The sequence below is a fragment of the Phyllostomus hastatus genome, unplaced genomic scaffold, assembly GCF_019186645.2.
Source record: "Phyllostomus hastatus isolate PE091 unplaced genomic scaffold, TTU_PhHast_1.1 phas_scaffold_39, whole genome shotgun sequence".
Classification (NCBI taxonomy): Eukaryota; Metazoa; Chordata; class Mammalia; order Chiroptera; family Phyllostomidae; genus Phyllostomus; species Phyllostomus hastatus.
Window position 1 is genome coordinate 23,325,838 of NW_025334028.1, and position 14,832 is coordinate 23,340,669.

The 14,832-nt window shown below is 35.5% G+C and overlaps 1 protein-coding gene across 1 annotated transcript in view; it reads right to left on the reverse strand.

The window, feature by feature from the left end:
• The window catches only part of EMCN (endomucin), a 91,879-nt gene extending 82,653 nt beyond the window's left edge, over nt 1–9,226 (reverse strand). The window contains exon 1 of the mRNA XM_045820195.1: nt 9,035–9,226. Coding sequence (XP_045676151.1) covers nt 9,035–9,101 — 67 coding nt within the window. The 5' untranslated portion in view covers nt 9,102–9,226. The remainder of the gene's footprint in view (nt 1–9,034) is intronic.
• Nucleotides 9,227–14,832: the final 5,606 nt, after the last annotated feature.

A 14,832-nucleotide genomic window follows, 5' to 3' on the forward strand; every position in this document is an offset into this window, starting at 1 on the left:
TCAAGGTGGCTAATTTCTTTGACAAGTGTGTAGAGAAGAGGCCCAGGGTCTTTTTGTGTTAACGAAAACAGGTGGGAGGTAAGTAGCAGAATTGAAAGCAAACAATAAGATCTTATAAGTAGGGAGTGAAGGGTATCTCCTCAAGAAGAGATGGTCAGAAAAGCTGAACTTAAGCCTGTGTGCCTAGGGAGATTTCATTCCTTCAAATAATATTTGTCTTGGCCAAATCTTGTTTCCTATTAGCCTAAACCAGTACAAGCAAAAAAAATAATAATAATAAAAGAGAGAGAGAGATTACACTGAATTAATATGAAAATTTTCCCTGAGAACACTAGATCCCAGAACTTTCCTTGAAAGGTAAACATCTCTGTTTATCTTGTGGGTATGGGCCAGTCAAAAGGACTCAGATGACTAGTCAGGAAACTTGAGTCCAGTCCAAGATCTCTCAGAGAATGTGTTGATGTACCAATGTGTAAAAATTATCAGCAGTAATTGCTAGAAACAGTTTCTTTTTGTTTGTTTGTTTTTGGTTTTGTTTTACTAAAAGGGGTTCTGGGGATCCCTGGGCCTGAACCCTAGGAAAATATATTTTTAATAGATACTTAGGTGATTCGTATGCATAATAACTGTTAAGAGCCACTGGTTTGTGTCACAAAGTGTGTGTTCTTGGGCTTTCCTCCTCTGATAAGGAGCACAAACAACACCAGTTTTCTTAATCCCTGGGCAATGACAAGGGTTCAATGAAATAATTGATTGATGAAAGTGCTTTGAAAATGTAGAATATTCTGCAAGTTAAATGAATGGAGAACTAAGGGCTGGCAAGAGATTTAATAGGAAGAAAGAAGTCCACTGGACGCTGGGCCTGTAAAAGTGGCCAGAGAGACTTTGGGGAATACTTCTCTGTAACAGAGCATTTAGTACTCCCTTCATCTCTCTGTTGTTCTTCCCCCTTCTCATTCTTCATCTTTCCCATGCAGCCCTATCAGAGAGGCTCTCTCATTCTTGCAGACTCTATCATTATCTCAATTTTTTTAACCTCATTCTTTCTTTCCATCTTCTGGATGTCAGTGAATTTCTCTCTCTCTCTTCCCTCTCACCCCATCTTTTTTCTTTTCTTCCCACCACCAAATCTCTTATATACAAATAACACCATAATACCACGTGGAAAAATTTTTTTTCAACAACTAAAATAAAAAATATTTTAAAAAATAAATAAAAACATCATTTGTTGGTGTGTACTGTGAGAAATATCTCTCAAGGCAGATAATAGGCCTTTCACATGCAAAGCAGATACTTTCCAACAGTCCTATCTGAAAATTCCCCAAGGAGGTAAACATTAGGAAATACAATGAAAACTTTGCTCCTGTAAATATATCTAGGAATAATGGGATGAAAGTGAAGCAAGATCACTTGAGGTGAAATATATATAAATTGTTGGTTATAATAAGATCATACAATTGTAGATCTGGAAGAAAATCTTAGTATAATTTAGATAAACCACACTCATTTTGTAGATGAGGCAATTAAAACCTTAAGCAGCTAAAAAACATTGCTTGGCCCAGACACACAGCAAACTTGGTATCTAAAACCAAGGGCTCCTGGCTCTGAGGACAGCACCCTCTCCACCATGGCACAGAGCTGACCTATGACACTGGTCAGCGCTCAGTGAGCATAAAACATAAGAACTTTGTGATATTGTGAGAGGGAGAGTGTGCTAAAGTAGCCTTTACTTTATGTAAAATATTGGTAAATAGTACACATATTGTGGGGGTTTTGTGTCTTTATTTGAAAAAGTAAAAAGCTGTTAATACAATGTCACTTGTCCAAAGGACATTTTGATTATTTATTGATCAATGAAAGTTTAAATACCTGGGAATAACTGAATTATATGATGTCTTTGCTTCTGGACATGATGAGAATACAGTTAATTTCTCAAAACACCAAACCAAGACTATGGGAATACAGAAGTGAAATCTATAGTCAGCATGTCTTTATAACTGAATTTCCATAACATTTTATTCTAGTGGGGGTGAGAATTACTTTGATTTAAATTGTTCAGGATTCCATGATAAATATGATAAATGATGTATATAATTATAGGACACTGATTTTTTTGTATTTGTCTGAGCAAGACTTGGGAATGATTCAACACTTGCATTCAGATAATCATGCCATTCTTGTGTGACTTGAACAGTTAATGTAAATCATGGACAGCCATTTTCTGTTATTTATACCATAATAAGATGGCAAGTTGATTTCATAAAGCAAGTCAGATAAGACCAGTCAAGCAACAGAGTATCCCAAAATGACACTCACAACTTCTCCACTAGATAGGCCAAGGATAAAAATAAATATTACCCTCAAGTTACTGAAAACAAATCCATACTACCTTGGGCATTTTCAACTCTGCTGACTTTTGAAGAAATACAGTTCTCCAAATTAAAGCAAGAGCTAGTTAGTAAGTATAATCTAAGTGTCAAAAGATATGTTCTGGGGGGAAAAAGAGATTAATTACTAGGGGGACCCCCCCAAAAGAACTAATTATCTTCTGTTGGGGAGCCCCTTGTAGTACAAGCTTCCCCACTAGGTGAGCATTCTAGGAACCCATCTGTATCAGTGTACCAGCTGGTGGTGTTGTGAGAGGCTGCACTTGGCTTCAGTGAATATTGGAGCCTTAAGTACATTTTTTTCAAACATAGTAACAATGAGTAGATATGCAAATGTCTTCAACTCCTTTCAGTTCATTCCCTAAGAATTCAATGAATTCAGAATATTAAGAGGATTGTTATCACTAAAAATTCATTCATAGCTCTATTGTCTTAGCTGTTGGGTTAGGTATGTCGAAGATGCTCTGAGAGGTAGCAATGGCTTCTGAATTACTCAAGTGGCAAACTTCTATGCCTGTTATTTTCTATCAGAAAAATCCAGCTACTGCAGTTTCGCTACATTGGAAGGTGGCAGACTATAGGAGAAGATTTTGAAGAACAATGTCCTTTGGTTTAATTGTATTACCCTAGTATAACTTCCTATTATCTCCAAACCTCTGTTTCTTAATTAGTAAATAGGAATAATAAAGCTGAATTTGAAATGTTGTGATGGAAGTAATGTGTTTAAAGTGTCAGGCACAATAAATAGTAGATGTCAGTAGATGTTAAGATGATTCTTATTTGGGTTAACTTGTACCAAATCTAATGATGATCTCCAGCTTCTGGTTTTTGACACAGCTAAGTTAGATTTAGGCTATACTATGACCGATTAAATGAATTAAAAAGCAGTTCGCATTTTGGATGAGCAGTATACCAAGAATGAAATCAGTGACATGGACATTTTTGACTACTATCCTTAAAATATAGTTTATTACTGACTCTAACAGACAAATGATTGCCTTAGAATAGGACCTGCTTAGAATATCATTTAACCCGTGCAACAAAAGACTGATCAAATCTTTTTGATTTTAGTTTTTTTTTAAGCTGAAGAGGAAGAAAAATAGTGAGTATTAATTAGTATTACAGAAACTGTAACTAATCTATACCTAGGCATACATTATTATCCAAACTAAAATGTTTCCATTAAAAAAATATAATAAATCCTGTGCTGTCATAGCAATGGCTGGACTAAACATGGCCAGAGCGGATAGAGGGAAAGACAAAACAGGTGTCAGTTAATATTGTGGTTGCTTCTAGAGACTAGTTATGACTACTCTATGAATATATTATTCTACAAGACCTAGAATTTCTATTCAAATTTAGAAAACTATTTTTCCTATGACTGCCTGAAGTTTGGCTACAATATAGTGGCCCTTCTAGATGTAATTAACACTGCTAATATTTCCCATGTTGATGCTAACATTGAGAGTAACAGTACAGAAGGATCTTGTTTGCTAACTGATAGAGCTTTCTCTAACACTTCGAGGGGCAATATGATCCTAAGCTGATAGACACACCTATGATTCATAGGGATTCAGTAACAGGAAAAAAGACACTACACAGGAACCAAATGTCCCTTAGAGTAAGTTCCTGCTCTGACATTCACTGTTTTAGCAATGCACATCTCAGTTTGTTCTCAAAGAGGAAGAGGAAGTTGGTAAGTGATGACTAAAAGAATGAATAAAAATTACTTGGATTAGATCATTATTTACAAGTTAAAATATTTACTTGAAGCTTGAAATGTAACTTCATCAATGGAAAGAAAAGGTTGGACAATTATCCAGTAAATTAAAAACTTTTTTTGAGACCTTCAACTTTTTGTTGTTTTTTCTTAATATCTAAGTAATTACCATCAGCAAGATAAAATTGCCAGAGAATTTGCTGGTGACAACTGTTATGAATCTCTTGAAATTATGAATTCTAGAATGATCACATCTACTTTTAGGTACAGACCATTAAAAAATAAGTAGTGGAGAAAGAAGGCTAAACAAGTGCATTGGGAACGGAATACTTTCCTCATAGATTTGTTTCCATGTTGGGTCCCTCTTCCTGTAAAAAATACCCCATTTTATGTAATATCTGTTGATAGTAATTAAACTGAAAAGAAGTTATAGTAAAATGATCTTTAAAGCAAGTTATGTGTTTCCTAAGATAACACATGAATTACTGTAACAATGTGTAGTAGTTAACTTTCTTTCAACTTCTCTTTTTGTGAACTTTGCTTTTTTAGACAGCCATTTTTTATTCTGGGGAAGTTGGTTTCGAATGAGGTTTCTCCTTGAATATTTCTAAATATGTGAAAATGTTTCAAGTACTTGATGCCCCAAAGGAGGGGAAGTAGAGTCGATCTATTTAGGTATTCTTTCTCCCAATGATTATAGACATAGCAGTTTCTTCTTCCAGATTTTGTGTAAATTACTATCACCTGAAACTAGGTTGTCTTTCTACCCCTATCATCTCTCTTCCTGCTGAAGTTTGGGAATTGGCTTAGGTTTGATAAGAAGCCCCTTTCCTTATATTTGATGTCTACTTTCATAGACAAGAATGAAAATAATCTACTTGTATTCATGTTAAGTTCTATGATTCATACCTGTCCATAACCTTTTCACAAAGTCAAGGTAGTAATCTGAAAAGTGATTATAATAGGAAGAAACTAAAAATAAAAAAACAGTGTAACTATATCATTTATTTAGCAAATTATACCCTTATGTGTTTAGGACTGTTACTAGACAAACAGATAATAAGTATGAACTTTACTTTCAAAGTACTTATAGTCTGGTAAAAGAGGTAAGTTATAAACACAAATAACTATCACAAAATTAGAAAGAAGTACCATAAGGCAGTGAGAAATATGAGCATCCAGAAGAGAAATCAATTGCTTTCTATGTTATTACGTTTACAATGAACATGGTTAAGAATTCTTGGAATTCAAGAGTAAAGAAAACTCCCTCCTTCAACATCACCTCCAGTTCCCGAGGAATTCCAACTACCCACGAGACAATTCCAATTTACCACCAGATATATCTATTTGAATATCTTATTAGGATTCTAAACTTACCATGTCCCAAATCAAATGCATCATTTTTCTCTCTAAACCACCTTCTATCTTTCCATATCTTTGCTCTGAAGCCATTTCCCTACTTCTAGTATTAAAATAACCCTCTGTATGTCCAGGTCACTCTCTCCCTCATTGCCAGTCAATAACATGTCAAATCACAAACTTTCCACTTCTTAAAACTTTTCTTCAGACCCTTCTTTTCATTTTATTGACAGACTCTTAGACTTGCAATAACATTTGAACTATTTTCTTTAACTTTTACCTTTCCTAACTGTGCAGTCTATATCCTGCTCACAGATTAATCTTCCCAAGGTATAGCCCAGTAGTATAATTTCCATACTCCAACACATTTAGAAGCTCTAAACTAATTAATTATATGAGACAATATTTTTCATCTTGGTATTCAACATATCCTGAGGCTGTATTTCCATCCTTATTTCCCGACATTTATCTATGTTCAACCTGTGACTGTCTTTTATTTCCCAACTGGACTATACTGATGTTTAATGTTCCTACTCAGGAATTTACATTTATCTGGAACCTTCTCATTTTCAAGCTTCATAGCTTATCATAATTTCCACTTTTAGATGAAGATGTTTCTGATGTCCCTCTACCCCAAACTAAGATACAACCTAATCAAAGTTATAATTACTTGGCTCCTTCCTCCCCGCCCCCCCACTTCTAAAGGCAAAGGCTGAGTCCAATTGATTTCCATAAACCTACAGCATTTAGCACAGTGTATGTTTCAGTGTGTACAATCCATTTCCCCATGAAATTGAATGTTCAATTACTAACAAAGGAATTTCTCCAAGCAATTAAATTATTCCTCAGATAGCAATAAAGTGATATTTGTTCTTACTTGCAAGTGCCTAAAACATTTTAATATTTCCTAAATTAATATAAAGTTGAAAAATCAAATGATACTTGAAGATTAAGTTGCTTTAAGGCATCCTTTTTTCTTGGGATCCCTCTTTTATTTAACTTCTTTCAGTCACAACACTCAAAAGCTTATTGATTTAGACTTACAAGCCAAAAGGGCTCAAATGCCACTGTAGGGGTCTGTTCAGTTTGGAATATAATTTAGAAAACCTCAGGAAAAAATGACAGTTCCTTTTCGGGAAACTTCCATATATATCTCAATGGAACAGCTTTCCAAATTGGAGACTGTAAAATATTATACCACCAACCAAGTAATAGAAAGTCATTCACTTCCAAATAGAAAGATTCCCTTGGTTTTCTCAAAGATCACAAAGGACTACATTGTATTGATTTAAATCTCAGACTGACTTGACAAAAGAATAAGAAAGAAAAATAAAGTAGTTAATTTTTTTTAAAAGATCATTATTTAGGAATAAATTACTATGCAAAGAAAAGCATGGATCATTTTGACAACTTATGAATTTAGTATAGATGAAATGCCTCCCTCCCCACCTCCAAAAATCAACTCTGTCGATGAAATATGTTAAGTATTCTAAGTTTTGAGAATATATAAAGCTTTGAAATCTGTGTTTCTGGTAAAGGGAGTTAAGGAAAAATCTTAACAAATCAGTTTGGGAAATGCTTCATTTCCTGCACCATATCTGCAAAGGAAAACATAAAACAGGCAGAGCCAGGTGCAACAAAATCATTCACGTGGATGGGAAAATCTCTTCCAGCTCATAGGCACCACTTAGATGGTCAAATTACACCCCCAAACTAGAGCTTTCCCTTCTAAGACAAATGGAGTGGTTCTTACAAGCACTTGCCTAAAGTTAACAGATAGGCTTGTTGGCAGAGGTTGAAGAAGGTAGTCATTATGTAACTGCTATCTCTGCTCCAATGACAAATATCTTACTTGAGTTAATAGTTCATTAGAAAGAAGATACTGTTAACCGAGAGGTTAAGCTCATTACCAGTGAGCTAAAAGAGTCTGGTGTTTTCCCAAAAATACCCATGTAGAAAAATCTACTAGGCCACCTCTGGGTGGTCCTTCAACTTTCCTTCTTCTTAACGGCCACATTTTGCAGGCTGCTTCTGTTGATCTTATTCCTCTTTGCTTTCAGAAGGACAGATTCATTCAGAGTTTAACAATGCCAGGAAAGTAGTGTCCTCATGATGCTCATGGACCTGAAACGGAGAGCAGCCTCACCCCAACTTTCAGAGTTTACATCGACCTGACACCTGCTTGTGACCAGTGTTTTCAGAGCATCAGGATTCTGATTAGTCGTTCCCGTGCATACTGAAGAACTACTTCTAAACCAGCGCATTGATTTCTGTGACACCTCATAAATATCCTTTGTTTAAGAAATCAGATTCTTAGTAATCCTTCCAAGTAAATGTTATGGCCTTGATAGCCATGGCAACGTAACCCTGAAAACTTCAAGATGCATGGTGAACAATCATATGTGATTTTGAAGTATTCAGGAATTTATCCTAAATTTACAAATATATTTGAGAAATTAATGATAAATGTATTTTAGAAGAGTGTGCTCATTGTGTTTTCCTACATTATCACTGGAAATTAGAATTTTATAGGAAGCAAACTTTTGAAAAGAGCACAAGCAAAATGAAATTAGAACAGAAGTTTTTATATTTTCCCCCCCAAGGCTCCTCAGAGTCAGAGTCAATCTTTCCCCACTGAGTTCTTTTATGACAGTTTGTATCGCATTTATTAAGTCTGTCTTGTATTGAATTACATGCTTATTTCTCCCAATAGTATATTTACCACTATGGGCAAGAACAATGCCTTGTTCATTTTTTATTCCTTGCACTGCTGAGACCATGGCAAGAGTCTAAGAAATATTGATTTCATTTAATTGTTTACTGTGACTACTTCTAAAAGGGTTAAAAGACAAATGTAATCATTTCTTGCAACTAGTCACTAATAGAGTCAGGGCTTAGGCAGGTACACATATAGCCTTTAATATATAGCCTTCATCTGAGTTTCAGAATCTGCAATCAGTGGGTAAAGTTTTATGTCCAGAACACACTGAAATGTTATGCAAAATGTTGTGTGTAAATATGTGCATATTTCTGGAGCAAACATCTATAAACTTTAATCAAATGACTCTCCTCTTTACCTACTGCACTCCTCAAAATACTACGATTCACTCCTCTAGGCACTTAACCTCTCGATTTATCAAAGCTGAAATACAGCTGGTAAAAGCATAGGCCAGCATCTGCAATGAGATTTTTCCAGCTACAGCCTTTCACCCCTACATGACAACCTTGTTATTTCTAGACTTGTGTCTGAAAAGAGAACACTATAAACCAGCTTTTAATTCCCAGATTTTTATTCTCTAAAAAGGTCATTGTATATTTCCAGTACCTTTATGATGCTGTTAACTACACTTCAAGGCCTCCGCACAGGCAAACATTTCCCTTCAGGGAAAGCAAGCATCCTCGCTGTGGAGCCTGCTCTACACACTCAGGCGGCACCCACACCCTCCACTCAGCAAATGAACTGCTGCATCTAAGTTTCAGGGGAAACTCCCTGATGGTCAACTGAGGCTAACAGCTCCTGCTAGTGACATCTAATCTACACCATCAGAGGAATAAGAGAAAATGGTACCGTTGCCTTCACTACGAAGACTGGAAACAAGCAGCAGACAAAGGATGGTCACTTGCAGCAGTTTCATGGTGCCGGTGGAGTGTTGCAGGAGCTCCTCACTCCAGAGTCAGACAGGGACAACTCCCTTCCAGTCTGGCAGGACCTTATTAGCAAATGGAAAAGGTGTGCTGAATGTGAACAACCACTGCCCATTCCTACTTATTTCGGGGGCTCTGATAAAGAACCGGAGGAAATGCACACACTCCCTTTGGGAGTTCAGCAGAGAGGAGATTTATTGTTTCAGTCCCTTACAGGAACTTTTTTTTTTCTCTCTTCCTTTGGCAGCCACTTGTGTTTTTGTTACTACATTATTTTGTTCTTCTTCAACAAAAAGGTCAGGGCGGGTTTTGAACAGAAACAGATCTTTCTTGAGAATAGGTCATACAGCTTTCTAACTTTTGTTTTGAAATTGCTTTTTGGAGTGCTTATAAAGGGGCCTCTTTAAAGAGTGACTCAGTTTGGATAAAGAGGCTTTAACTGCCTGAGGGTTAAATTTTAGAGCAAAATCCAAGAGGAATCAATTTTTCTTTTCTATTTCCAAATTGAAAGCCAGATTAGTGGCCATCTTCTGAAGATAAGTGCAAAACCTGATTAAATAGAACATGCTCTGCTCTTAAGCAAAGAGACTTCTTAGGGATGTCCACGGATGTTTCTCAGGATATTTCTAGTAGAACTAAGCAAAGATTTGCAAATGTTCACTGATTATTACTGGTTTTTATTGTTGGAATTTGATGAATAGGAAAAAAATACTTACAATCCCTCGAGGATGCCCTGTTCTAGAAAAATGCTATTAGAAAGGCACTGGCATGGGATGCTCGTGCAACACTCCAGTAAGTGGGAAGGAATGGCTTCCTCAAATCAGAATGCCAAGCAAGCTAGATACTCCATGTATCAGTGGTCTCTTTAATATTAGAAGCAATTGACTAAAACATGGTGAGTACACAGCCACGACCCTGGCTGCATTCCCTGTGTGCCAGTAACGCTATACTTTTCCTCAGCCGCAGTCTTCACATTTCATCTCAGCTGGTTGCCCTTTTATATACTTTTAGGCATAAGCCTCCTGGGTGTCCATGGATCAGTATAGATTCATCTGCTCCACAAAAACAACAACAAACAAACAAACAAAAACCATTCCAAAATTATATGTTTACCTGTTTATAAGGAGGAGGTACCTTCATTTCACTGCTGCCTAGGGCCGGGAAGGATTCATTATGAGAGGGGTTAGAGCAAGTCAACTGATCAAAATGCCCCAAAACACTAGCTTGTTTCATCCAAAGTTATGCCACATCTTAGAAGAGCCTCCAAGTTTCTATTTTGTGTATATGTGAGACTTAATTATACCATTTTTTCTAATTAATTTTCTAAGATGACAGCCTTTGCAGTTGTTCCTTTATTTGGCATATCCTGGAGAGAATAAAGATAGCAATGTGTGTGAATACATGTCACATGCACAGGCCAGAAATAAGCCAGGGTGTGGCCGTGTCCTCACAGCCCAGCACTCACATTACCTCACTTCCTGCTCCTTGCTCTGCTTTATCTCTGGAGCTTTCAGCTCACGGGGTCACCACTGATGTTGGTCACAATCATTGTTGCAGGGATTCAATAACAGTGTGATTTCTCAGCCCTCACTGCAAGGCATTTCCATGGAAAAGACTAGATACCTATTCCAAGAATGCTTGATAAAAAATATTTTGTCTAGTTAAAAGACAGGACCTATAGATGAAAACACTAAAATAAAATTTTTTTAAGCCCTGGGTGGCATAGCTCAGTGGATTGAGCATGGGCTGTGAACCAAAGTGTTGCTGGTTCGATTCCCAGTCAGGGTACATGCCTGCGTTGCAGGCCATGACCCCCAGCACCCACACATTGATGTTTCTCTCTCTCTCCCTCTTTCTCCCTCCCTTCCCGCTCTAAAAATAAATAAATAAATCTTTAAAAAAAATTTTAAATGCATTTTGAAAGGCTAGGTAAAAATAGAAAAGTAATATGGTGGATCATCATTGTCTTAATAAATCAGAAGGTATTTTAAGGTAAAATAGTTCATTAAAACAGTGGAGATTGCCACTGAAGAGATCAATGATATAAATAAAAATTACAGACACAGAAATATATATAAATATAGATATATTTTCAGATATCTGTAGAAAGAGATTAATATATAATAAATATTAGGATGTTTTATTTAATAAGTGATTTTTGACAAGTTGTTAACCATCTTAAAATAATTAAAGTTTCTATTTTACTTCAAATACCAAAATAAATTTCTTACATGTTAAAGATTTAAATGTAAGAAACAACATCAAAAAGTTTTAGGAGAGACTATGGATGACTATTTGCATGTAACTGGGCTGAGAGGACATTTTATACGTGATGACAGAAGTAGAGCACCTCAAAGACAGATTTGATCTGTTACATGAAAATTAAAAGATTTGGCTTGACACACTATGACCAAAGATGAAATGGCAAGTAACAAACTTGTAAAGTATAATACACAATAAATATCTAATATCTTTAGTACATAAAAACTTCTTATTAATCAATAATAAGACAATGATTCTGAAAGTGAAAAGTAGACAACAGAACATCATAAAAGAAGTTCAACAAAATGAAAAAATACATGCATTTCACCCTGACTGTTGTGCCTCAGTGCCAGGCTATGAGTGCCAGCCTATGAATTGCAAAGTCACAAGTTCAGTTCTTAGTCAGGTAACTGCCTGGATGGCAGGCCAGGTCCCAGTTGGGAGCCTTGGAGAGACACAGTGTTTCTCTCTCTCTCTTTCCCCTTCCCTACCTTCCCTGCTCTCTAAAAATAAATAAATAAATAAATAATTTAAAAACTATATATGCGTCTCATTAGAAAGCAAGTGAGTAATAATAAGGTATATTTTCTGACAACATTCAGTTTTGATGAATGCTCAGGTTTGGTTACTGTCTTATTCTTGGGGTTTGTCCTTTCTGGGTGTGACTTGGCAGCATACATTAAAACTCTTAAAGAATCATACTCTTTGAACTTGAAATCAGTTGTTTAGGAAGGTTTGTTAAAAATGAAGATGCTCCTTAAAGTCCATGTTCATGTTGCCAGCAACATTAGTTATTAGGAATAAGCTGAAATAGTATTCTGTAAACACTAGAATAGATAAGTAGAATAGTAAACAGTATTAGAGAAATTTCATGCATGTAAAAATATTCATATATTTTATGTACCTATGTATTTATATGCATGCATACATTTAACATATATGTGAATGTATATGTATCTATGATGTGTGTGTGTGTGTGTGTGTGTGTGTGTGTGTGTATAGAAAGAGGGTGAGAAAGAGAAATAGAAAATGTTAACAAGTATTAACACTGTTCATCTCCTGGTAGTGAACTATGGATTTTTTAAATCTTACATTTGTTTATTTTTCTTAAATTTTTTATGTAAACATGTGTTTTTTATCTTAAAAAAACAAAGCTTTCATTTGATCCAATACTTTTGTTTAACTTAATATTTTGAGGGAATATTTATACAAACATCTTATATTCTACCTTAATTGAATATTTTAATTAGTAGTGTGTCACTTAAGAGTATTTAATGAAATAAAACATATGAAAAGAACTAAACCACCCTGACATGAGAGATGTACAGATGTTTTGCTTCTGTTTTTTCACAATTTACCTCCTGCATTCCTTGTCTAATCTAAAAGATAATTTGTTGTGATATTTTTCTTTTGTTTCTCTTGCCCAAGGAGATATATATATGTATATATACACGTACACAAACAATACTACTAACAGAAATGTAAGAGATTTTACTGCCTATGTTTTCTTCTAGGAGTTTTATGGCATGAAGTTTACATTTAAGTCTTTAATTCATTTTGTGCTTATTCTTGTGCATGGTATAAAAAAGTAGTCTAGTTTCATATTTTTGTGTATGTACCTGTTCAATTTTCCCAACACCAATTATTAAATAGATTGTCTTTACCCCATTGTATATTCTCAACTCCTTTGTTAAATATTAATTGATTGTATAGGTGTGGGTTTATTTCTGGGATCTTTATTCTGTTCCATTGACCTACATGCCTGTTTTTATGCCAGTACCATGCTGTTTTTATTACTACAGTCTTGTAGTATAGTTTGATATGAGGTAGCAGATTCCTCCAACTTTGTTGTTCTTTCTCAAGATTGCTGTTGTTATTCAGTGTCTTTTGCAGTTTCATATAAATTTTTGGATTATTTGTTCTAGGTCTGTGAAATATTCCACTGGTATTTCAATAAGAATTGCATTGAATCTATAGATTGCTTTGGGTAATAAAGATATTTAATGATGTTAGTTCTTCCTATCTATAAGCACAATATATACAAAAGAGACCTGTCCAGGAGGTTTCCAGTCATGTCATATGAAAAATAAAGACATTCACTAAGAAGATACAAAATACAAGATATATTGTACACAGGACAGTGACACTTCAGTCCCCTTCAAAGTAGGCACCTTGGGACCTCACACAGTTCTCCCAGTCACCATCACTTGCCCCATTGTGTTTTCCTGAATCTCATCAACAGTCTGAAATCTCTTCCCTTTCAAAGGTGATTTTAGTTTTGGGAAAAGCCAGAAGTCACAGGGTACTAAATCTGGGCTGTAGCAAGGCTAAGTCACTTGGGTGATTTGATGTTTCACCAAACAACTCTATACAAGATATGATGCATGAGTGGGCACATTGTCATCATGAAGCTGCCAGTCACCAGTTGCCTATAGCTGTGGCCTTCTGAATCACCTGAATATTGTCCATGAACTGTTCAACCTTAATGCAAAATTCAATGCAGATTCATTGCTCTACCTGTTCAGTCATTTTGAATGCAATGGCCACACAATACACATGCTCACTCAATAGCTTCTACTGCCCCCACTGACTAGTACAGTAAGAAGTCATTATTGTTCATGCATGCTGCACATTCCAGTCCACTCTCCTTGGCTGCCAGGTTACATCGATGTTGTGCAAACCATTCTTGTTACGTTAACAATCATTCTACTTTTTCTGGACAGACCTCATACTTCCATTTATTTAACTTCTTTCTTTCTTTATTTCTTCAGTGTCTTTTAATTTGGGGTATACAGGTCTTTTATCTCCAATGTCACTAATCATCAGGAAAATGAAACTTAAAACCACAATGAAATATCACCTCATATCTGTCAAGATGGTTATTATTAATGAATCAACAAACAGCTGGTACTGGTGAGGATATGGAAAAAAGAAAACCTTAGTGTAATTTTGGTGGGAATGCAGAGTGGTGTAGCCACTATGGAAAACAGTGTGGATGTTTCTCAAAAAAGTAAAAATAGAACTGTCTATTTTTAGAATTGTCTATCCTTTTAATAGAACCCAGCAATTCCACTTCTGGATATTTATCAAAAGAAACCCACAACACTAACTTGAAAGAATATGTATACCTCTATGTTTATGGAAGCATTATTTACAATAATAGCTAAGATATGAACACAACCACAGTGCCCATCAATAAATGAGTATATTATTACTAGGCCATTATTACCAATAAACAATGGATTATTACTAGACCATAAAACAAGAGTGAAATTTTACCATTTGTGACAGCATTGATGGGTCTAGGGGGTATTATGCTAAGTGAAACAAGTCAGCCACAGAAAGACAAATACCATGATTTCTCTTACATGTAAAATCTAAAGAGCACAATAAACAAATACACAAAATTGGAACAGGCTCATAGATATAGGGAACAGACTGATGTAGCTTTTGGGAAGG